The following is a 24,913-nucleotide window of genomic DNA, read 5'->3' on the forward strand; positions in this document are numbered from 1 at the left end:
GCTGTCCTCTCATCATGGAGCGGTGTGGCTTCCAAAGATGCTTAGACCCAGACAGGGCGAAGTGCCTCCTCCCTCTGACTGGAGGCTCAGGCTGGCCTCCCAGAAGGGATCTTCCCTGCCCCTGCCCCGGCCCCGGCCCCGGCCCCCAACCGGGATCCATCCTTGATCGCACTTGCCGGACCGCAGCCACAGGTTTTGCCCTTTGCATAAAAATGTGTTCTCTTTCATTTGAGGATTTAATAAACAAATGTAACTATATCACATGGGGCTCTGCGCCGTCCTTCTGAAAGCAATTCCGCTGTTGAAAACTGAAAAATGGGTGTAATTTGCGTTCAGAAAGTGATGTTAGGGTCATGGCAATTTCCCGGGCCATTATTTATTTTTACTTTAAAGTCTTTAGGGAAGATTTGCTTATATACTCGGAAACCTTCCAATGCGAGGGTACCAGGAATCCAGTTCGCCTTCAACGCGAGGGGGAGGGGGTGGAGAACAATTACTGAGTGACGCTAATATGGGGAAACTGAAAAGAAATGTCGATTGTTTTTATTGTAACAGAAGGAGTGAACAAACAGAAAAACCAACCCTGGGTGATCGGAAACAGGCAGGCGGGGAATTAAAAGCGGGTTTCAGGCTGCAACAGGCCCCTCCCCTGCCCTTGGAAGGAGAAAGCGGGTGCCGAGCGCTCTCAGCCCCGGGGCGCATCACACGGCCCCGCAGCGGGATTTCTGCGCTCTGGGGACCCTGCACGCTGCTGTCCTCTGGGGAAAGGTCTTGAATCGTAAGCATCGTCGGCAGGAAGGCAGAGAGGCGGCAGGGAGTCCTTGGAGATTCTCCGAGAATTATCTGGGCTCCTTCTGGGGGCTGCCCCCCCGCAGGCCCCCCGCCTTCACTTTGGGCTGGTGTATCCTGCGGCGTCCGCGGCCGGGCTAAGTCCAGGCCTGCAGGTCAGTGTGTGGGCACCTCCACACCCCAACCCAGGAGGCCTGGCTGGGGCTGGGGCCCTGGCAGTCTCGTCCCTCCCTCACCCCAAAGCTTTTCCCTCTAGCCGCCGCCCCCACTCCACCCGCGGCTCTACGGCGCAGATCCCGCCTGGCCCGCAGCTCAGGGTGGACCTCCCTGGCCTCGGGCACAGGGCGCGCTTCCGGCTGCCACGTGCCGCAGCAGGCGCTGGGAGGTCGAGTAGGCGGAGGAGCGGCCGCTGACCCCGAGTGGCCGGGACGGAGCAGTGGGCAGGTCGGGGCTGGAACCCGTGGCCCGGGCGGTAGCGCAGTCTGCAGAGGACTGAAGTCCGGCCTCCTTTACTCTACGCCGCGCTCAATCTTTCACTTACCCTGAAAGAGGCGCTCCCTGGGGAGGACCGGATTCGAGATCTTGTTTCTACCTCATTCCCTCCACTCGAGGCTGGAAGAAGTCACTGGGCTCCGAAAACCCGTCCCGGAGCTCAGAGCCTGCCTCGTCTCCATCCCTGGAGCTCCCAGGGCTGGGCGAGAAGCGGGCACCGTCGCCTGCGCCTGCCCGGGGTCCTGTCCCCAGGAGGAGGGGAGGAGGAGGGCAAGTTGGAAGAAACTGCCCCTTAATCTTCTCCGCCAACTCTGCCCTTCATAAATGCAACTGCGAACGGCAGGACCTCTCGCGCGCGGGGACGTAGTCGTAGCTGACCTGCAGACCCCGGGGTAGCAGCCCGGGGCGTCGGTGGGGTTGGAGAGCTAGGAAGGAGTTCTCCTCCCTCAACAGCCTGTAGCTCCGGGGTCGCACCTCGGCAGTCCCCGGGCGGGCGCCGTCCGCCCGGTTGCGCGAGGGCGGCCTCGGAAAGAGCTGGATCCTGTTCCTCCGCGCCGTCTCTCCTTGGATCCCGCTAGCGCCGAGAGGGGGGCCCACAGGTTACTGTCCGCGGCACCGCGACCGCTGACAGGTTTATGAAGACTTTACAACATCTGGCCTGGGCCTGCAGTGGAGGGCAGGAGCCTAGCCTAAGAGCGCGCTGCGGGCTAAGTTACCCCAGCCGCGCACCCGGGGCGAGCCGCCCCTGGAGTCCCGGGCCCTGGCTTCCCTCGGGCTGGTGTATACTCTGTCCCTGCCAGCGTGGAGCGCCCGGATTCTCTCCACCCCGTGTAGCCCGCTCCTTCCCACCCTCCCCCGTTAGCTTCCAGTCTCCTACTGAGTAAATATTTACCCTGAGAGAGGGTAGCCCCTTGGAGGAGGCCTCGACAGCACCCTGGGAAGGCTTTTGACTTCTCCCCCTCGGCCTGTGTTAGCTGCAGGCCTTACTGGTTGTGTTTTGGTTTTGGTCTTTTAGTTGACATTTTTCCGATCTCAGTGTAACTGAGTCTGGGTCCACAGCGGGCAGTAATCGGGCAGCGCTGACCCCAGCTGCCCCTTGGCTCTTTCTCCAAGTTCTGCGTCCCTAGGCCCACTGTCGAGGCTTACTGGCCCTTTACGTCTCTCCCTCCCAGTTCTAGCCCTCTAGTCCTCTTTCCCTTCTTCTGGTCACTTATGTCTCTCTTGGGCTCTTCTATTTGCCATATCACTCAGTGTGATCCCAGGGGGGGTTCAGCATCAGCCCCTTGCTCTAGGATCCCTTGCCTGTCTGTGCCCTGAAGTATCAACTCCTTTTGCCACAGAATCTCGGGCCTCAGTTTACCACGAGTTCTTAGTGTCCCCAAGCACCGGTGATGATTCTTCGCCGGCTCTTCGGATTGCGCTGAGCTGAGAGCACCGAACACCCACACCCGCCGGCGTGATGAGGGCCTGCGGGGCTTCAAGAATCCGGGAGAAGGGGTGCGCAGCAAAGATAATGCGTGGACAGGGCCAAGTCCAACAGGTGGAAATGTCGAGATAGTAGCAGACCTGTTTGAGAGCACGGGCATGTCAGGCAGCTGACAGAGCTTAGAGGCAAACGAGAGGGATTTGTGTTTTAGGTCCACCTAGCCGGAGCTCTAAACAATGCGAGTCTCTGGATCACTCCGGGTTCTACACTCCGCTGTAGAACCACTAAAACCCTCATACGGCGCAAAGACCCACATCCGGCACTGGGTCCTGCCAGCCAGAAGGTGGAACAGCCCTTTACCGACACTGCAGCCCAGCAAAGTCAGGGAGGCACTCGCTGGGCTCGAATTGAGTAGAGTCCGCGCAAGAGGTAGCGGTGCGTGTCGGGGGGGGGGGGGGGGGGGGGGGGGGGCAGGGGAGGGGACAGGGAGCTTCTTGACCAAGAGAAGCCCAGTATGTTCAATCTTTCACACAAACCTCAGTCGTAGGCTCCTCTTTGACATCCCAGTCAAATAATTTGCACCCAATCCCCAGGAAGAAATTGCTGCATTAAGAATCTTGGATTCTCAGGGGACCTCTGCGTGGCAAAATACCAGGCGGTGCCAAACAATAGGTATTTGGGGTCAGACCAGGGTGAAATCACTATCAAGACAAACTGCGAGATTTTGAACAATTGAAACAAACAAAAAGACAAATTCAAGTATTTCTAATTGTAAGACTTTTTGCAAGAACCCGATTATAAACAGTTAAGGGTGTTTGAATGTATCTGTATCTTTTAAATCCTTCTTACCTGTAAATTTGAAGTCAGACTGTGGCCCCAACCACAGAAGCCTGAAAATCTGGAGGTGGCTCTTCATTTCAAAAAGCAGAGATGACCATTCATTCTTCTGGTTTCTTGTCACTTACTGGCCCAGAATCTGGGCCCAGTCAGCTTCCCTGTAGGTAGACCAGAGCCATACACATCCCTTGGGATTGTGGGAGGATCAACAGGAATCCTTGTGCACAAGAAGTAATGTTATGACTGTCTAGTATCCTTGAACCTAAGCAGTCCAAACACCCAGGTTCTAAAGATGTCTCCCATCTTGTTTTTAATTTTGATTAGCATTCTCCACAACCCATATTCAAAATGTGATTAATTTTGGCCGCCAAAAAGAGTAATGTACACTTTAGATTAGACTTGGAGTGATCGAAAGTGAAAAATCAGAAGTAGGCTGATTCTCAGGGCCTCTGGTAGCTAAACAGAAGATGGGGGAATTGCATGTAGGTGCAGGCTCGATGTTCAACTTTCTTGGGACCAATCTCTTTCATTAAATAAGACCCTTTTGCTGCGGTTCACTGGTTGGGGGGGAAACCGGCAAACCGTGGCATCAAGTACCAGCAGTCCAGCACCGAAGCTGAGCGCAGTGGCGCGCAGGCCTCCAAGGAGAGTGCCTCGAGCCAGGCAATCTTCGATGTTGGCTGGGAGCTGCTTAACTTCTCCGCGAACCGTGTGCGGCCACAGCCTGGAGCCTGCGTGGCTAGGGTTTGCCTCCGCGCTCTCGAATGAACCCACCAGAAACTGCGTTGGGGGCGGGGTAGTCCCAGGGGCAGCAGAGGGGTCTCCACCTGGCGGTCACAGTGGCCTCCACCTCTGGCTCGGTCTCCCCTTAACCTCCTGGTCTCTCGGATCGGCCTACCGACTCACCTGCGCTCTAGCTACCTAGCATAGGCTGGAGTGAGGTATCATCCTCCTGTAATAGCGTCCATCTCCGGACAGCCCCAGGAGGCCCGCAGGACCGGCTATTCTAAGAATACCCCCCCCCCCCGACACACACACACCTGACGGTGGCCCCCACCTCTCACCTAGAGTTCTACCTTCAGTTCGGAGGCGTCTGTTCCCCCCTCCCGCCAAGTTTCCTCAACTCCTTCCTCCTTAGTCTATTCAGACTAAACGCTTTCATTTGCTTATTCAGCATTTTTATCAGCCTGATTTTGTTGTCTGTTTGCGCTGCCGCCGGAAAGGTGTCAAACATCCATTTTCATTGTATTTAGTCACCCAGGTGCAGAGCAAGCTTGAAAGAGACAGCGGAAGAACTTTCCCGGACTGCACTGTCGCTCAGCAGCCCGCACCAATCACCACGCAGCTTGACCTCGGGCCCTCCTCTTTGAGGGCGTGTCCCTGGTGAGTGATAGACGGAGCCGCCCGGCCCAGCTCGGGCCAGCCCACGTTGCTGCTTAGATTGAAATGCAGAACTCTAGCCTCTTTCATCGGGGCACAGACTTCCTTTTACTCCTTCCTTCTGCTCTCTCGCCGCCTCCTCCCGGGAAGAAGCGGAGGCACCGGCGGTCCGGGGCAGCGGCAAGCCGGGCCACTGGGGCTGTGCGAAAAGTTTCTTTTTGGGAGTTCGGAACTGGGGCCCCTTTGGTGTACTGCTCGGAGCAATGGGTGAGTGGCGGCGGGGAACGCTGTCAGAGCCGGGGAGGGAGGGAGGGAAGGAGAAGGCGAGGGAGGGAGGGAGGGAGCGCGAGGGCGCGCACCGCTGAGCGCTCACACTCTTCTTATTGACTTTGCTCGTGTTCCTACAAGTTGTTAGGAACGCGCTAAGGGTCAGGGCGCACGGCAGTTCAGTGTGTGAACGCTGGCTACTGGGTTGCTGTTGATGCCATTTTCTGATCTTAAAACAAGGGAGCGGTGGCATCAGCAAGCCCTGTAGCCTCGGTGGCGGACCAAGTTTTGTTTCACATAAACTCACACAACTCAGAACAGGAAAAAACCAAACCAAACCAAAACAAAACAACCAAACCAACCGTAGTTTCTCCTAGACCTTGCCTAATTGCGCCGGTCCCCAGGCCGGGCGCTGGGGCTCAAGCGGTAGCGGCCCAAAGACTTTTAGCGCCGAGCAGCCGAGAAGGAGCCGGTTGCAGGCGTCAAGACTGATTTCCCCGCCTGCTTCGGAGGCTTTTGAGCACTTGGAGCGGCCTTGCTTCTCACCACTTTATTTGCTTGTAGTGGCCGCAGGCACCACCGGAACGGGGTGGGGGGAGGGAGGGAGGGTGTCCGATTCGACCTTAGTGGTTTGGGGCTGTTGGGCAAGGCTCGGGGACAGTAGGGTTTGGGAAAAGCCCAGGTTCCCCGCCGGGGGTGGGTGCATCTACCCAGCCCCCTGACGTGGGCGGAGGCCGAGTGGTAACCGGCTGTCCCAAACTGCCGGGGCGCGTCCCCGCGCGCCGCGTGTTGGTTTTGCAGAGCCAGCCTTTGGGGAGGTGAACCAGCTGGGAGGAGTATTCGTGAACGGGAGGCCGCTGCCCAACGCTATCCGGCTTCGTATCGTGGAACTGGCCCAACTGGGCATCAGACCGTGTGACATCAGCCGCCAGCTACGGGTCTCACACGGCTGCGTCAGCAAGATTCTGGCGCGCTACAACGAGACGGGCTCGATCTTGCCAGGAGCCATTGGGGGCAGCAAGCCCCGAGTTACCACCCCCACCGTGGTGAAGCACATCCGGACCTACAAGCAAAGGGATCCTGGCATCTTTGCCTGGGAAATCCGGGACCGCCTGCTGGCGGACGGCGTGTGTGACAAGTACAACGTGCCCTCGGTGAGCTCCATCAGCCGCATCCTGCGCAACAAGATCGGCAACTTGGCTCAACAGGGCCATTACGACTCGTACAAGCAGCACCAGCCGGCGCCACAGCCGGCGCTGCCCTATAACCACATCTACTCGTACCCCAGCCCCATCACGGCGGCCGCAGCTAAGGTGCCCACGCCTCCCGGGGTGCCTGCCATCCCCGGCTCGGTGGCCATGCCCCGTACCTGGCCCTCCTCCCATTCCGTCACCGACATCCTGGGCATTCGCTCTATCACCGACCAAGGTAAGGGCTCGGGGGCCGGACGTGTGGGTGTGCAGAGCCTTCCTCTGCACCCTCGCTGGTGTCTCCGTATCTGCGGCCTCGGGGCCCGCGCCTATCCCACCACCTGAGGCTTTTTCCTTTCGAAACGAAGGAGTCCTCCCAGGGGGTGTCCTGATCTCATTAACTTGAAATTCATGCCCTCTGTTTCCTTGCCACACACAGTCTCCTGCCTCATCTCAAACTACCAGACCCATAACATCCCCCCATCCCCAACACATGGTTCGCATTTTCCACCCTCCCCCGCCTCTCGCGCCGCGGCAGCCTTAGACCCGCTCGCTCGCTTGGAGAGCGCGGCCCGGGTCGGACTTGGGGCGCAGCCCGGGAGGCCTGAGCCGGCGTGGGGCTGCTGGCTGCAGACACCGCTGCGGGCGGCTTGTTTGGGGATCAGATGCGGCCGCGAGGAGTCGGGCACCCTGTGGAAATTGCAGTATTCTTGGATTCTGGCAATCAGGCCAAATTTGCTCAGGCAGGAAGTTCAAATGTCACCTAATTGGTTTCATTCTTATGCTTCACTTCATTTTCCTCGGAAACGGAGGTCCCCAAGTTACTACTAGTAACTTGCATGTTGCTGCATTGCTCATTCTGGGACTCATTTTCTGCTTTATTTCTCTCTCTCTCTCTCTCTCTCTCTCTCTCTGCCTCTCTCTTTTTCGTATCGCTCCCACCCCCGGCCTTTACCTTAGCCGACTTCAGTCTGTGTGTATCTTAGGAAGTGGCACCCCCCCCCCCCGCAGGGATGGAAACAAAATGCATGGTGATTTCATCTTGTCCTCTCTTCTTTCCCGTTTTCCCCAAGCCTGCGGCTTCCCTTTAGGGTCCCCCGTCCTTGGGAATGCATGCAGACATCTAGTACCTGCACATTTTCAGCGGTGCCACCCCACTCTTCCTTTCCTTTCTCACCCTTGACCTTGCGGTGTCTTGAGTGTCTTTTCTGCGTGGTAAGAACGATTCCCCGAGCTCTCCCGCACGGTTGGGCTTCTGCAGACCAGAGCTTGTTTTCTTTTACTTCATAATTAACCAAAACAACACAACAACAGCAGCAAGGAAACTGGCATTGACTTCTTTCTCGGTAGGGGGAGAAAAGTAAAAATACCCTAGACACAGAATCTAAATAATATAGAAATAAGAGCCTACCGTTTTAATTTCTTAGCCGAAAGTTTAAAAAGTGCAGGGGGGAAATTAAGTAGGAGAAGGTGGTGGTGGTGGTGGGGGGGGGGAAGAGTTCCTTTAATTATTTCCTGCCTTTCTCTGTTGCCACCACATTGGTACAATTATCTTTTTAAGTAATTAAATCAGAGCCCTGATTTCTCATCTTCTTGGATGCTGACCGAGCTTACAAGACTCTTCTTCTAGGAGCTCAGTTTTGTCTTATTCAGAGTTGGTTGGAGCTTTAGTTGGAGAGAGTTTGCCCTTGATTTATAGGATAAACTGACCTCACTGACATTTAAAGGAAGCCCCTGTTCATGGGAAAGTGTGAGATCAGCAGAAATGGGGGCTCACAGGGGGATCTCAATTTCTTAAGATAACTACAGGCTTGTGCCCACCGATTGCCTTTTGTCTGGGAAGGCAAAGAGAGATTGGCAGTTCTTTGCCAAAATACGGTTTCCTGGTGCAAATTGGAACACAATCTGATTCTTTGGAGAGGGGGAGGAAGGGGCGGGGGGAGAGTTGAAAAGACAACCGTGCTTCCCTAGGGGTCCTATAGTCAGACCAACTATCCGCTGGAAAAGTAGTGGATTATATGGAGAGGAGTAACTCTTCATTCTAGATGTTGATTCTGGATGCCAGCTTTAAACGACCTGTTCTCTGACAAATCTATGAATATAAAATGATTATTTCTAGAAGTGATCATTTCTACAAAATGATTGCCCTTTCAAAAGCACTGTGTCAGATGGAAGTATTTAAACTCAAGTTGTGGTGGCTTTGTCAAACTTCAGTCCTCCACCCATAGGTCCCAAAGACAAAAACACATTGCTCATAGTCTTCAAATATCTTTTCTTTAAAACTGCACTTAGTCATTTAAGGATGGCAGTGATTCAAGAGGCACACTTCTAGGTATTGTGGTCATCAGTTTACAACATATAATTTTCTTTATATCTCTATTAAAAAAACATAAAGGATAACTGACAGCTTTACTCCTTTTTCAAAACCCTTAATTCTACCTTCATTTTCTTAACTTTTATTTCATTAAAAAAAAAAAAACAACTCCCTCTACAACCTTGCCACTGACACTGGTTGGCATTTACTGCGGTAACTGTAGTCTTTATTTTTTAAGTTATGTGCACATAATCTCACATATTTAACGTGTAGACATAGAGCATTAAGGGCAGTCACATATGAATTACGCACACACAAGACAAACTACGCATGTCTATTTTGCGTGTGTATTGTGGGCATCATGCAGTTATTTGTTTGCAAAGGACTTTGCAGGTCTTTGGTCTCTGTTGACCTAAGTGCGAGATCCCCACTGCGCGGCGAGCACTTTTCTGGATGTCTCGGAGCAGCAGCAGCAGCACAGGCCCAAGACGGTTAGGCCAGGGACGCTCCTCTCTCCCCTTTCACTCCGCCCGCACCAGTCCCTGTTTCCTGCCTCCCGAGTCGACCCCGGACGAGGACTGGGACGAGCGGCGCGTCCAGCTTCGCGTGTTCGTTCCTCGATTTAGGAAAACTCTCAGGTTCCTTCCATTCGCTTCCCCGGGGGAACAAGGAGAGGAGGAGGGAATCAAAGGCTTTTGAAAAAAAGGGGGAAACCCCTTCCCGCAGGCGTGGGGGAGAGCGCTGGGAGAGGCCTACGCCGAGGGGCGTGAACTGCGCCGGGGCCCGGGCTGCGAGCCGCCGAGGCCGCGCCCGGGAGGTCGGGGGCAGGGGTCGGCGCCCCGGAGCTCGCCGGTCGCGCCTTCGCGCCGCGTCTCCGGAGGGGGCGCGCGGGTCGGCCCTCCCGCTTGACGCCTTCTTCTCCTCCCCAGGCGTGAGCGACAGCTCCCCCTACCACAGCCCCAAGGTGGAGGAGTGGAGCAGCCTGGGCCGGAACAACTTCCCGGCGGCCGCCCCGCACGCGGTGAACGGGCTGGAGAAGGGCGCCCTGGAGCAGGAAGCCAAGTACGCTCAGGTGAGGAGGCAGGGCCCCGCCGGCTGCGCCGCGTGGCGGCCGGGTTTGCGCGACGGAGGACCCCGTTCCTTTCTGAGCCTCGACCAGGGGAAGCCGCGGCCGACCCCCCGCCAATGCCGGGAGCCCATTCCGGGTCGGGCGAGGCGGGACCGGGGCCCGGAGCTTCCGGGGCGCAGTTGAGGCCTCGACCCCCCCCCCCCGCGCCCGCCCCCGCGCCCGCCCCCGCGGTGGAGGCGCCGCCGGGCCCGCCTGGCCTCCGCGGCGCGGGGAGGCGGCGCCTGAAGCCCACCCGGCCGGCCGCTCGCACGGGCTGGCGAGCCGGGCCTGGGTCCTCGGAGCGGCCTCCGTGCCCGCGAAGCGCACGCCCGAGGTCGCGGCCTGCGGGTCGGGGGCGGCGGGGCCCTCGCGCCCGGCGGGCTCTCGTGCCGCGGCTCCCCGAAGACAAACAAACGTGGCTTGCCCTGCGACGGCGAAGAGAGGGCCACCAGATAAACCTAATAAAGTTACCATTCCCCGATTAAAGGTCACGTCGTAATCTCCCAAGGGAGGTTTGTGAGAAAACCTCAAATTATACGGACTGGCTGTGGACCGTTTAATTTTTCTTTCCCTCCGTCCCTCCCCCGACTCTGCAGAAGAAAAATTAAAACACTCGTGTTTTTATTCCCCCTGAGGAAAACTAAGCAACCACCACCACAAAAGCCCTAGAGTTTTGAGTCTAAATTCATCATCATGATGGAGTCAGGGGTTCAAACCTCTGAAACACACACACACACACACACACACACACACACACACACACACACGGACCTGACCTGAAGGCAGCCTAAGGTTTCTAAGAGCGGATCTGCGTAGATTTGCAAATTTCTTAATCCCAAACTCCAATTCCAAAGCCTCAAAATACCGTTTGCATTTTATTATTTTGAAGCCGTAAAACTCCTATGTTTTCTTATCTGTCAAAATTAGCGTTTTACATGAAATGTAACTTGTTACTTTTATTCACTTGGGAAAAAAAATCCTCATCCTTATTTTCTCTAACAAACCCCATTTCCACTTCCTTTTCTCTCCCTGATTTTGCTAAAACAGAATTAGATACCTATAAGTAGCTCTCCCGTGACAAATTTCTCCCAAGAAATAGCAGCAAAGAAAAAGAGGTCCCTTTCCTGAGTTTGTTTCTACTGTAAACAATGCCAGGGAGAAATTATTATTATTTTTAAAGATTTTATTTATTTATTCATGAGAGACACAGAGAGAGGGGCAGAGATTTAGACAGAGGGAGAGGCAGGCTCCCCGCCGGGGAGCCTGATGGGGACTCATCCCAGGACCCCAGGATCACGACCTGAGCTAAAGGGGAGACGCTCAACCAACCTAGGTATCCCCCGAGGGGAAATTATATGAAAGTTTGCAATTTTCTTTTATAAGAAGCCCCCCATTCATAAAGAAGAGGCAGTATGTACAATGATTACAGGAGCTCCGATCTTCTGGCACCAGTCACTAAAGCAAGTTATTTAACCTTTTAGCACCTCCATTTCTTCATCTGTAAACCCGGGACACAATAGTCCTAACCTCAGGAGATGTTGTGAAGATTCAATGAGATAATGCAGCCCTATGGCTCATAGTAAGCACGCATTAAATAGTACCTGTGGTTATAAATGGCGGTTGGAAATCGACTTTTAAAAACAAGCATTTTTTTTGTGTGTGAGAATATACTTTGTTCAGAGAGCTCATAGTCAATAAGCGCCAAGGCATTTTGTTACAAACAATAGAGGAGTGTTTTTAAAGCACTGAGCAGAGTAGCAAGCATTTAATAGGTGCTCAGGAGTTTTTATTAGGTCATCATTTGTTGGAATAACATCAGGAAGTATAGAGTCGAAAAATAGTTTTAAATTCTTACATATAGTTGATACACCCGGTTTATTTATGAAGCAGTGTCATAATTCAAAAATCTTTGATTATTTCATTTTTTCTCTCTTCAATTATAGATCTAGTGTTTATACTCATTTAGAAATGGTTAATTCATACACCTCAAAACCACACTGACCAATTTAAAATAAAAATAGAACGCTGATTCAAATAATCTACTCTGTATACTTTGACCATTTATATTGATTACATTTAAACACTGATATTATATCACTAAATTATGAGATTTGTAAAGGCAAGTAAATGAGAGACATAAGTGGCTAAATAAGTATTGTTCTAAATACAAGAGGACAAGTTATATATTTTTTTCCAGAAGAAAAATATCTTAAATTTGGAAACTTATTTTTTTTAAAAAAGATTTTATTTATTTATTTGAGAGACAGAGAGAGAAAGACAAAACAAGCAGGGGGAGGGGCAGAGGGAGAAGCAGACTCCCTGCTGAGCAGGGAGCCTAATTTGGGGCTCCATCTCAGGACCCTGAGATAATGACCTGAGCTAAAGGCAGACTGCCTGTGCTACTCAGGCACCCCAAATTTGGAAACTTCTTAATTGCAGTATGCTAATCTTCTCCATTGCCAGGTAATAATATAATTCAGATGATGTAAAATTTCAAAACTTGAAAAGTTTCTAAGTACAATTAAATCAGTGGTTACTCTATTATAATTATCAAAATAGTCCTTAATGATGAAGGTGTTCTAAGTAGGCACAGAAATTTAGGCTGTGTCATTTTGTGAGCAGTTTTGGAATTTAGACCTTGACTTCCTTGAGGGTAAAATTCTATACTAATATTTGCTCATAAACAAGAAAGCAGTGATAAGGTGTCTCATATATATATATATATATATATATAAGTGTCTCATATATATGCATATATATATGCATTTCTCTTACAAATATTCAAAGGGCAGGTTTATTTTTAAAAATCATTTTTCAAAATGTTATCAGCATAAGTACACTTTTACAATCAAATGTAAACTTAAGTAACATTTCTCCTTATTTGTATTATGAACAAAATTTAAAGTTTTCAGCAAAAGAGATTCTCAAAAATTATGCACATAATACTTTCAGGGCATTTATAATTTTTGGTAAATAGTGCAACATTATATGAGCCTAGTTTCAATTTAGTATATAGAGGAGGAAATTGAGAATTCAAAATCATAGGAATTAGAGCATAATCTTTTCCCAGAAGACACCTGTAAAATTACCAAAGGGACTGAATTGACAACTGATTGTAGGTACTAGTGATTACCGTAATCTAGAGATTCTATTTTCAGCTTAAACGCAAAAAAAGGATGACTGATCACTAGTAATTAGAACCTTATGCACATTTCAGCTATAGACATACCTATCTTTTGTTTTTTAAATACTAATTTAGAATATTCAAACTTGTCTTACTGATTAATATTACATTGAAGTCAACATTTCACATTGCCATGCAGAAGTCCTTATTGTCTACCGTTGAGGATAGAAGAAGAGGAATACTTATTTGTTTTGGCTTTTTTCACCTGCATTTAATATTGGGCTAGAAATCCGTAAACTCAAAAAAAAAAAAAAATCCTTAAACTCATCTAATTCTGAATGGCAAACATTCTCTGTTTCCTAATGCTGGTTCTCTTCTGTTGAAAGCATAAAACCTCTACTGAATGCAATTGCATGGCAAAGAGAAGGCGGCATGTGGTGGTGGTGGAGGATTGAAATATATCTACCCTTTTACATGGTACTTAGTGAATTAATGCTTCATTTTATTTAAACAGTTTATAAATAGTTGTATTTTTAAAAATTTTTTTATTGGAGTTCAATTTGCCAACATATAGCATAACATAAATAGTTGTATAGTTCTTGAAACATTTTCTACAATTGGGCATATTTTCTCAGAAAAAATATATTGCATATCTGGTACTCTAACTGAAGTAATCTGAATGTTAGATTTATAAGCTTGTAGTATCTTCATATTTGGGTAGTATATGTTAGCTATTTTAATATAACATAAGCTACAAATCGAGATGTCAGAGATGGGGAATAGTCTATGCAAACTTGAACTTGAAAAAGTTTAACATTAAACAAGTGAAAATGATTGGATTTGGAGACAAATTAATCTGAAATTTTTATGAAGCATTTATTTGTATATTGTATTTGAAATAAAGATAGTATTTCAGAATCCTGAATATAATTTTCTAGTGCATTATTTTAAACTCTGGTTGTCCTTGCAGACATACCGTTCTCATGAAAATATAAATGAAGTTGCACTGGGTTTTTCATCATATGAAATAAAAGTTAATTTTGTCTCAGATAATTTATAATTTTGTAGAGAATCCAACTGTAGGCAAATGCCAATGGAGACACTTTGAAATTCATGATGTTATCTATTATGAAAAACATTCCTTGACCTGGGTTGCTTTTATTTATTAGTGTCTTAAAATAAGATTAATGATTATGTAGTAGTAAAATGTGTCATATAAAATACAAAAAAAGCAATTTCAAATTTTTTCAAGGCTACTTTAATTTTAATATTTTAGAAACATAAAATTTAGGAAAAAATTCAAATAGCTTTCCATTATCTAAAGACATTTAGATCTGCAGTGTGATAACTCAGCATAATTAAGATCTTTTTGGATGAATGTTGAAACCGTATTGACACAACCATCATTTCACCTTATCAGATTTGTTTTATTGGTCATTGCATAGTGAATTAAGAAGGGCAGAACAACAGTCAAACAAAAAGATTACACCAAAAAAAGAAAATCTTGTTTATTTTCAGATCTGAAACATTTTCTTGCTAATGATATGGAAGCTGAAATTCTAGGTGAAGCACATCTCTATTTGTGGCTAAGTCTACTCTACTATAAAGCCAAAGTAAACTCATTTTATCATAAGGGGAGGACCCGACCAGGTAGAGCTGATGAGTGGATGAAAGACTGTGGGTAGAGGACTTGGCACTGCTATTTGCATTTTCTTCAAGAGAGAAAATGTTGAGTAGACAATTCCCGGAATGTGAAGACTACTAGTCTATAACTTGCAATTGCCAGACAGTTGTCATACCAGTTTTTTTTTTTTCCGTGGTGAAGAGTGTTTGGATATTAATGCATTTCCATTTTCGGGGGGGTGGGCGGGTATAGATGTGGATAAATGGAACAACCATAAATCAAATAGTGAAATGGCTACGTTGGAACTTATATTTACTTTTTCCAACAGTTTTATTCATTTTGCTTACTTAAAGTGTAACGCCAGTTCTGTGATAAAGAGTGCCCAGTTTTTCTGTTGTTGTTGTTTTTCTTTTTAAAGCAAGAGTATCACATCTTCTGCCTTCAAAAGGCTGCACTAACTTAGGTATACAAATGATTATGAAAACCTGTGATGTGTCCTGTTTTATGAGGATATTGAAATGATTAAGGCAAACTCCTGTCCTCAAACTGTTTATAGTCTAGCTCTCTGCCAATTCAGCTCCTCAACATAGTAATTTAAAAACATATTTTTAAAAACTGGCAAATCTATATTTCTAACATTTTAGAAGTAAAGTGAAAACTCATGCTTTTCATTTAAACTGTAACTAGACGTTGTATTTCATGTGTTTTTTTTTCTAGACAGTTTCCTTTAATGCCAGTAAGATAAAAATTTGTCTTTTTCTAAAAACATTCAACAAAGCAAGTAACTTACTTTTTCCAGGGTATGCAATTTGTCTACTTTATTTTGTATTAGTAAATCTCATTCTCAAAATTAGTTAGAAGAGAATTTGCTTCAGGGAGCCTCCTTGTACAGTTCTCATGAGGAGAGGATTCTTCTCATGGCTTTTATGGAAGATACACATAAAAAAAGGGGTTGATGGATTGAAGTCTTATTTATGGAATCTTTAGGTAAAGTCATTTTCAAAAATGAGATTTCCATTACATGCCCATTGCTGGGGTTTCATTTGGAAAATTTGTTTACTCTTCTCTGGGGATTCCATATGTTGGTTGATTTATAAATCATATTTACAATCCAATTAAATAGAGTAATTTAGCATGTTTGCTCCCACTATATTTATGGTGTACATTTGGTAGTCTCCACTCAGCTTAACTAGCTTTTCAGATTAATTACATGCCCTTCACTGAAAACATTAAACAGATTTGGGAAGTTTAAGTCATGTACTCTTTTACTGGAAAGAATAAACAAACATCAATGCTACCTGTAGTTGTTTTCCTTTGTGGTGGAAAGTTTTACTCATTCAGTGATTGATTCATAAATAACAATTACTTTATCCAGTAGAGATTTATATCTTTTACCAATGTCATGTTTCAAAATTAATAGTGAGAAAATTGACAGGTTTATTGAGTTACTAGAATGAATGAATGGTGTAGGTGGCAGGTACATTTTAAAGCATGTTTGTTATCTCATCTTGCTTATGCTGCTTTTTCTAAATTTCTAAATCTGAACTTTAAAAGTAAAAAGGAAAATTAAGACAAAACTTTTTCACCCCGGGTCTGGATCCTAATTTAACCTGAGGGAAAACTAAGACTTATTTTTATACTGTTTAAAGATTTGTGGGGTTTTTTTCCCCTTTTTTTTTCTTCTAAGCACACACATTTGCCTCCTCTTGCCTTTTTCTAACAAGATAAGGATATCAAACCTCTTGAGCATCCCTTCTTACTCATCCTTTCTGCAATACAGAGGGGACTGCATCACTAAAATGACTCTAAGTATGTTGTAGATTTTAGAGAACTTTGAAATATTTAATACTAGTAGTAATAATAACATAAAAGCAAATTTGGTGCCTTAAGTATGAGAAATTGGGCAAATATGGAAAAAATTAGTATTTATTTTATGCTCCAAAACAAATGCAGTCACATAATAAGTTAGGCACCTGAAGGTAACACAGGCCTAAATCCAGCATTCTTCCTCCCTCTAAATCCCAGGAGCATTATATAGAATGCGAGTCCAATCCAGCCTGGTTTCTCAGGGGGGACGTTTCAGGGCAAAAAGAAGTGGGTCCAGGTAAGGGGATTGTAGGCATTGCAACAGAACAGCTGAAGAGCTCCAAATAAAGGGGGGTACATCAAGAAGCAATGGTTCCCAGGGCAAGGGGGTATGGGGAGGAATGGGAAGATGTTGAAGCAAGTGTTTTAGAGGAAACTGTAATTGTGGATGATAGTAAAAATACAAAGAAAAGAAAATGGGTAGGAAAAAATTAGCTGTCATGAAAATTAGAATTCATCAACGCAGTTTTTGGCTAATAGAGCATTGTTTCTTCATGTATAATATTAAAAGTTTAACCTTATGTACCTCTAAAGTGTTGAGCAAAGGTTTTAACTATTTAAAAATAATTTTAATCTTAACATTCTTATTTGATTTTTAGTGACATTAGTGTCAGCAGCATAAAATATTAATTAATCTTGAATGGAGGAGGCCTATACAGATACAAATACCTTTCTATAACTGGACTAGAATGTGTTTTTTTTGAAACTAATTTCTTTTTTTTTTTTTAGATTTTATTTATTTATTCATGTGAGACAGAGAGAGAGAGAGAGAGGCAGAGACACAGACAGGGGGAGAAGCAGGCTCCATGCAGGGAGCCTGATGTGGGACTCAATCCCGGGTCTCCAGGATCAGGCCCTGGGCTGAAGGCGGCGCTAAACTGCTGAGCCACCCGGGCTGCCCTGAAACGGATTTCTTATGGGTTTTTTGGAAAATTCTACACAAACATGATTGGAACTATAATTTCTATACAATGCTAGATTTCTTTTGCAATTTGATAGCTCTCCATCTTACTCATCTTCTGAGAGCCTTAGAGTATGCCTCCTTGGAGCCATTCTCTGATGAGTCATCCTCAGAAATGGGGAAAATATATATATATTTTTTTAGAAGTTAAGAAACAGAATGAGGATCTAAGAATGAGAATAGCATTCTAGAAGGAGAAAGAATCTTTTACAAGGTGTTATCTCAAAAGATACTCTAGTTTGATACTAAATTGTGTATCTTTTAATTGTCCTGGAAAGGCAGGAAAAGATTTGCTACAGAGGATCCCATGTCACACTGGAGTGATAGCTTCTTTTAACACATGACCACTTACTTGCCAATTGGCCCAGGGTAAATGGCTAAATTCCTTAATCTATATTCTTGTGTATAAAAAGAGGATACAATTTCATTTATGTTTTAAAGTGATGTGAAATGATTTCTTTGCTAAAAAATAGAGCACCATCCTATGGGACCCTTGAAATACATTTTAATTTCAATTGAACGTTATATTGTAATCATTATATATTATCTTGTCATTATTATAAACCCAGTAGTTTATAATGAGTTACAATTCACCAATCTTCATTATTCCATAAAATATGTTGTCTATTTCTTGGTGCCTGGACATAGGACATACTCAAGAAGCCTTAGTGTCCTTTCCCCTTCCTCATTTTTCAAAGAGCAGACACTTTGATAACCAGAACAGGAGGTATGTCTTCTACCAAGGACACTAGGTTAACCCCTCTACTTTTATTCTTATTTTGTCAGAAACCCATGAGCAGTATTAAATCATATCCCTGTGTTTATTCTACTCTGTGTATTGCTCTAAATTGACAAAATCATTTTTGAGAACCCACCATTGCATCTCATAGATGTGGAAGTGAAAATAATAAACAAATGAATTAAATTAGAAAATAATTTCCATGTTGCAATCCAAATGGAAAAAAGCATCTAATTAACATATGTCTGCTTTTCTTACCTCTAAGGATTGAATCAGTTTTACTACTAGCAATTCTATTATTTACATTACACTCACTAGGAATTATGTTGATATGTTAATTTATTCACATGACTACCAGGGAAAGGATTTACTATTTATTTCTAAATAATGCAGAAATTGAGGGGAAAAAAAAAAAGTTGTTTGAAGAAAGATGCCAAGTGTTCATGCCAGAATCGGGATTAGAAATCAGGCTGTTTTTGTTGTTGTTAATAGTAACAATACCAACAATAATTTATTGGATGCCAAGAGAACACTGGTTTCTAGGCAGAATCACTTGCCAGGGCTGCTGCATTTTGTTTGCAAACTAAGATTTTACATTTAAATTCATTTCAAGAGATTTATCCATGTGGCTTTAAAAATTCCTATCACAGGACCCCAAAACCTTGCAAACCAGTTTTCCAATTTTGAAACCACACATGTGCAGTTCTTTTATATTCTAAAAGACAGTTTCCTTTTTGATAAAATAGCTCTAGAAAAAAGATCCCCAGTCTTTATTTAAAAACTCTTACAAGACAACTGCCTGATTTTGCATGTCCTTTGTCCAACACGCATTTTCAACATGACATTTTAAAATCTAGCCCATGTTTTATTTAACAAAAGTTGTGCTCATTTTTAGTATCTAAAGTGACAGCTTACACTCTGTACCCTTCTTTGCTGGAAACGAAAGCTACACCAACCAGGCCCTTCACAAATGCTTCAACAAAAGAGCCAAACAAAACCAAAGTACAGGGAAGGTTGACAAAGGCATTCGGATAGCTGAACAAGCTTCTGAGAGTATTTAATCACCATTAATTCTTTCCTCACCCTGTATTTCCTTCCTATAATTCCCAATAGCAAAGCAAATACCGTGTATTTTCATGTTGTAGCCTCCTCAAAACCTTTGTGGAAGGAGTAATGTCTTTTGGCATTATGTTTAAGTAGCAAGGTATGGATGCATTTGGAATGTAAAGATCGGATCTAAAACAATCAGAAAGTAGAGTCAGAATATTGCTACTACCACTCAGAACTTACATTCTGCCACTTTCTGAGAACCCGTGAAATGTCAACTACTACAATGTGGTAATTTTCACCTCTTCTCTTTTCCTACTCTTAGGCACCAAATGGCCTACCAGCTGTAAGCAGTTTTGTGTCAGCATCCAGCATGGCTCCTTATCCTACCCCGGCCCAAGTGTCGCCTTACATGACCTACAGTGCCGCTCCTTCCGGTTATGTGGCTGGACATGGGTGGCAACATGCCAGCAGCACCCCACTTCCCCCCCACAACTGTGACATTCCCGCCTCGCTGGCGTTCAAGGGAATGCAGGCAGCCAGAGAAGGTAGTCACTCTGTCACGGCTTCTGCGCTCTGATGGGAAATTCTGTCCGCAGCAGCTTCACCCCGGCTCCCCTCCGCAACCCTCCCCCTCTTCCCGGATCCCACCCCTCCTGCCCTCCCGCCCCCAAAGCTGGCTTTACAGACTCACATCCTTTGTGCTGGTGACACTTAAATATTTCTTGCCATAACTTCTCTCTTACAGAAAACCTGACATGACTTTAGGATTTGAAAACAAAAGCAATCTTAAGGATTGAATGAGACATTTGTGTTGCCCACACACTGTTTAACGTAGCAAAGAAACCTGCACCCCTCAAAGGGCTTAAGGAACTTTTAAAACTAGTCTTTGGTAAAACCACATGTGTATATTTATTCTAAATCAACCTGAACTTTTGAAACGTGCAATTGTTGAGATTTTGCAAAATCAATAAAGGAAACTACATATAGAAAAAAAAAGTTATGCTATACCCTCTAATCAAATAAGGTGACCAAATAAGCTTTAATTCATCATTAGGAAACTAATCAATAATTGACTTATTTGAGTGATGCTTTGTTTATTTTTAAGAGATGACCTATTTTGTTGCAAAATATAATGTATAACACAAGCAATATCTGAATTTAGCTCCTCCTGGTGTTTTTGACTTGGTTCCATACAATAATGTTTATATTTCCTATTAGTTTGTAAATATGGACTCTGGATGGTGCATTTGTGTTTTCATCCGGTGGGATATTCCCTCTCCCTCCCACCTCTATCTATTTTTTTCTTTCTTTTTGCAAAGGTGACTTTCTGGCAACGTCTTTGTCTCTGTTTGGTGGTGGGCTGCTCGGGCTCCTGGACCTGGACTTGCCCCAAATTTTGTGTGTGCAGTGAAGGCTTCAACATCTTATGAAGGACACTTTCTTTCTACAGCAGAGGACTCAAAAGCAGATTAAACAAGCCAGTCTCCCATTTTGTATCCTAATCAAACAACACACATGCCAAGCATATAAAGACATGAGGGTGGAAAATATCTGAACAAGAAGGCTTTAAAGGAAGTCACTTAGAAACTTAAGTTTAATGTGAAACGCTTTGCAAAGACACTTAAAATGAACTTTATGTTAAGAAAAACCACTGTGAAACTAAATTGTACTGTTATTGTTGGCTTACCTGTGTGTTCAGCAATCTCAGCCCAAAATTATGTTGTAATTTAAAGAAAATGGAAAATTCTGCTCTAATGAATGTAAAAACGGCTTGCTGTGAAGTTTACATTGTTGTACAGAAGCATATTTCACATGTAGGTAAACTGGTGGTGGTATTAGAAATACAAATGCTATTTAATTTTTTAAAAAAATTCCCTTTATTCATTTCTGGAGGTACAGGACATAGTTTAGCTGATAAGTCTTTCTAGACCAATTGGGTTTTCACTTTTATGTTTAATGGTAGAGCTGTGGGGTATACGTGTGAGTGAGCGTGTGCTATGTGTTTTTAAAACAACTGCTTTTCTTGGGCAAAACTCTACAGTTTTTCTCTTCTGTTTAGAAAGTTCTTCCTGCTTGGCAATATGTAGGCTTGAAACTACACTTTAAAAACATTGGTACAATTCATCTATTGGAAAATTAATATATTGTGGGTTTCATTGTTTTTTAAAAATATTTTTTGGTGTTGATTCTGTGCAATAATTAACAGGGCACATCACTAGATGTGGATGTTAAAGATGCATTCGTTAGGTGATCTCGATTTCTTCTTGTCTGTGCTGTGTGTGCACAGTCTACATGGCAGTCCAGTTCCGTCACATTGGTTTCATGGCTTCATTTAAAACTCAGATGGCTAGATGAGCTAGGTTTTCAGATCACTAGCATATAAACAGTAAGCAGATTTCTGACACATGAGTTATACTCGAGGAGTTGCTTTTTTCAAGCAACATATCTTATAGAGAGAGCTTTGAATGGCATTTATTTCTAAAGCAACCAAAATTCAGTGCTACAAACAGAGGATTATAACTTCAGGAGAAGAATAAGCAGAAAGAACAGATGAACTCTCAGGGCCATAGTCTTCCTTTGATCTTCTAAAACTCCTATTGACATCTGGAGTTCCCAGTCTGGTGAGAAAATAGACTATAAACCGAACAGACCAAAGATACCAGTCCAATATTTTGGTGGAGACTTTAAAACCATACCATACAGGCACTCTCCTGCCATCCAGAAAAACTGACATAAGGTATAGAATTGTCCCTTATCAGATATTTTTTTGGATGGCTACTAGGAGTCTTTAAAAAAATATATATCAATCATTTGTAGGGAAACACAATGAAATATTATTTTCTTTAAATTAAGAAATCTCGTTATGCTATTTATAAGTTTTTTCTTGTTCTTGTATTTTTAAAAAAATACTAATATTAATGATATCAAGATTTTTTTTTCTTCTCTTTTTCCCCCAGGTCTTTTCTTAGCAACAGTGAATTCACACGGAGTAACTTAAGAAAGACAACAGAAAGCTAAAACACAATTTGCTATTCAAGGCAAAATATGATTTAAAGCTACTTTTACAAATAAGAGAAGGAAAATGGGATGGGGTATGGGACTGGGATTGTTTGATTTTTAAATGTTATTATTATTGGCTAATGTTGACATATTTCCTTTGTTTCTTAGGGGGTAAAAGTGTTGTTTTTAAACTGGCAAATGCACTCTTCAGAGATCCTTTTCCATCCCATTCACAGGGAGAGGTTAAAGGTTCAATTTCATGGCCTCTATCCAGGCAGTGCTCTCCCTCACAGGATGCAAGAGCATTACCTGCAAGGAGAGAATGCAGTTGTACAACAGACATATTCTTATTTCTCTTGTTTTTTTTTCCCCTCCTTTTAATGACCTTCTTATGGAATATTGGGCTGAAATATAAGTTAAAAAACACGTTGGAAAGGATGTACAACCGAAGGCTGTGTATGTATATACAGTATGTCAAAAAGCCTTTATTTTTATACTTCAAATGCTCTAAATTAATAAAAAGTAATAATTATCAAGTTATCTTTTATTTTTTATTTTCAAAATGCTTTAGTGACATAGCCTCATGGTAGAAATATCCCTTAGCAGTAGTTAAGAACACGTATCATCTAGAGTGTGCAGACATTTTGTTGACTTTAGCTACCGAAGTAGCATCATTTCAGGATGCAAATATAAAATCAAGTTTGGTTATATCAGTGCCAGGGAGATATTTTTAGAGTGCATGTTAGTACAGGAATCTTTGGAAATGCTAAGAATGTACTTCTATTTTGAAACATTTTTTCCTTTCATAATGCATATTTTAACAATGCAGACAGTTGACTTCACACCTGAAGCTATCACTTGAAACTAATAACTTGGAAATGTAGTTTTGCTCTAAACATTCTTTCTAAGAATGGCATAGGTAAGAATTCTGAACAAAGATAGCTGGATGCAAATACAGACCGCACAAATGGGCCCAAGGAGTGGTTCCAATTTGTGTTTTAACATGAAAATATTTCAGCAACAAAAATTGTTTTCAAAGGGAATTATGTAAAGGAAAATAGTTCAATATAATTCATGTGTTCTATTTGCCGTAAAAGACTCCACGTATCAGGATTTAAAATATGACCTTCTTTAAACAACAGTACAAAATATAAAGTAGATTTGGGAAAATATAGCTGTGATGTGTATTATTATTCTAAAGAACACCAACAAATTTAAATTTTGACATAAAATGCAGCATTTAAAAAATGCCATTTTAGTGTACTTTGAAAACATTTTCCTTGTGCCTTTTAAATATTATTTACGGGAGAATTTAATTACTTATAAAAACTACTCAAATTTTGGCTTTTTTTATTACTTTAAGCATTTCTTGATCTCGTGGGAAAAATAATTATTAATACAGTGCATTTTCATATTGAAGCAGTATAGGAGGAAAACATCACAAAATTTATATAATTTTTGTGAAATCTGATTTCTATACTATTTTCTATGTTCAGTTTACATACCTGATTACTTCATACTATTTTTCGTCTCACAGATTTATAGATAGGGCCAAGAGTACAGTCTCAATTTGTCTAGAGAGAATTTCTGAAGTATCAAAATAGGTTTTGTTCTTGAATAAGCTCTTTCCCCTTAATAATTGTATATAATTGTGTAATTATAATGTATAAGCACATCAGCTGAGCTGATAGTCCCTCCTCATGGTGCTGTATACCAGATATCCATGATCTCAACACTTCTAAGGCAATCACCAGTTCTTCTGAAGCCATGAATAGGTGTATTCATAAACCAGCAGCATCACCGCACCACCTAGAAAAGAAAAGAGCTGGTTTTTATCTAAAATCCTGCAAAACAGTGTTCCTTTCCCCCACTGGGTTTCTGAAGCTGTGAAGTCCCATAGGCCTATCAGGAAAGGGCTGTTTAGACTCATCAGGCCTTGGACTCTAATACATCGATATAAAACTACTGTGGAAAATTCTCAGAGCAAAATCAAGACCATCTTGAGCCTCTGAATACATTTTTTCCCCATGAGTTTCTGTAACTTTCATCATTTCTCATCAGATTCTTTTTCAGGCACTTTTAATTTTTAAAAGTAAATAAATATAGACACATTTAGTCATGTAAGGGCATGTGGCGTTCCTGCAAACAGAAACCTTCATATTTTTCATATGTGGGCAGAGGATTTATCTTTTTCGGTCCATAATTAGCACTTCCCTAGTTGCATTCAAGAAGGAAAGCTCTGAGAAGGTGCTTGATAGATGAGTCTGGTTTTCTCCTATTGCCTTCAAACTGCATTGCAATGTGAAAAATAGCTTCTGAGTATTTAAAAAGATGTGTATTACAAATTATAGCTAGCTTTCAACCTCCTTTTGCTTTTATTCCTTTTATCTGCCTCAGATATGAATGGATTGCACTTGAACATTTGGTAGTGGGGTTTGGGTGTCACGGACCACTATTTGTCTTAAAAGGTCAGCAGGACTATGATACAGGGAAACAAGCACCAAGGCTGCAGAATACCTAAAAATCGGAAGAGGCATCAACATGTGGATGATTTTGTGTTCCATGTGATCCAGTAAGTGGCACATGTCCCATGCTCTTTAATATAACCTATATTATCCTCTCATGTCTGCACGAAAAATATTATAAAATCAAATGGGGACAAGTATCTTGAGCATAACTTTAAGAAGACTTGGCCTCATGAACAGAAGATTGACTTCTGATGAAAATAAATAGAACTTGATTTTGA

The 24,913-nt window shown here is 43.9% G+C and overlaps 2 protein-coding genes and 1 long non-coding RNA gene across 11 annotated transcripts in view; 1 reads left to right on the top strand and 2 right to left on the bottom strand.

Moving 5' to 3' along the window:
* Positions 1-528: 528 nt before the first annotated feature.
* On the bottom strand, positions 529-4,038 carry LOC119872844. The gene is made up of 2 exons (XR_005363154.1): positions 3,557-4,038; positions 529-2,847 (listed from the first exon to the last, which is right to left on the bottom strand). It is a non-coding gene; the product is annotated as an uncharacterized LOC119872844 (long non-coding RNA).
* PAX9 (paired box 9) lies at positions 680-22,707 on the top strand. 4 transcript variants are annotated; one of them, XM_038544540.1, is made up of 6 exons: positions 680-944; positions 4,798-5,191; positions 5,993-6,619; positions 9,625-9,767; positions 19,490-19,712; positions 20,487-22,707. In XM_038544540.1, exons 2-6 carry the CDS (start codon positions 5,188-5,190, stop codon positions 20,576-20,578), a joined length of 1,089 nt encoding a protein of 362 aa, XP_038400468.1. In that variant the 5' UTR covers positions 680-944; positions 4,798-5,187; the 3' UTR covers positions 20,579-22,707. The 4 variants fall into 4 exon arrangements, with proteins under 4 accessions (XP_038400468.1, XP_038400470.1, XP_038400471.1 ...); XM_038544543.1 differs by having other exon boundaries at positions 681-944; positions 19,913-22,707; XM_038544541.1 differs by having other exon boundaries at positions 681-944; positions 22,125-22,707.
* SLC25A21 (solute carrier family 25 member 21) overlaps positions 22,697-24,913 on the bottom strand; it is a 470,243-nt gene continuing 468,026 nt past the window's right edge. For all 6 annotated transcript variants that reach the window (XM_038544546.1, XM_038544544.1, XM_038544547.1 and 3 more), the window contains one exon: positions 22,697-23,976. In XM_038544546.1, the coding sequence (XP_038400474.1) occupies positions 23,915-23,976 (62 nt within the window). In that variant the 3' untranslated portion in view covers positions 22,697-23,914. The remainder of the gene's footprint in view (positions 23,977-24,913) is intronic.

Source organism: Canis lupus, chromosome 8 (assembly GCF_011100685.1).
Source record: "Canis lupus familiaris isolate Mischka breed German Shepherd chromosome 8, alternate assembly UU_Cfam_GSD_1.0, whole genome shotgun sequence".
Classification (NCBI taxonomy): domain Eukaryota; kingdom Metazoa; phylum Chordata; class Mammalia; order Carnivora; family Canidae; genus Canis; species Canis lupus.

What these genes read in the sequence shown, in the direction of transcription:
- PAX9 (XM_038544540.1), top strand. An exon ending in TCGCTCTATCACCGACCAAG is followed by an intron (nt 6,620 to 9,624) that starts GTAAGGGCTCGG and finishes TCTCCTCCCCAG; the next exon opens with GCGTGAGCGACAGCTCCCCC. An exon ending in AATGCAGGCAGCCAGAGAAG is followed by an intron (nt 19,713 to 20,486) that starts GTAGTCACTCTG and finishes CTTTTTGCAAAG; the next exon opens with GTGACTTTCTGGCAACGTCT.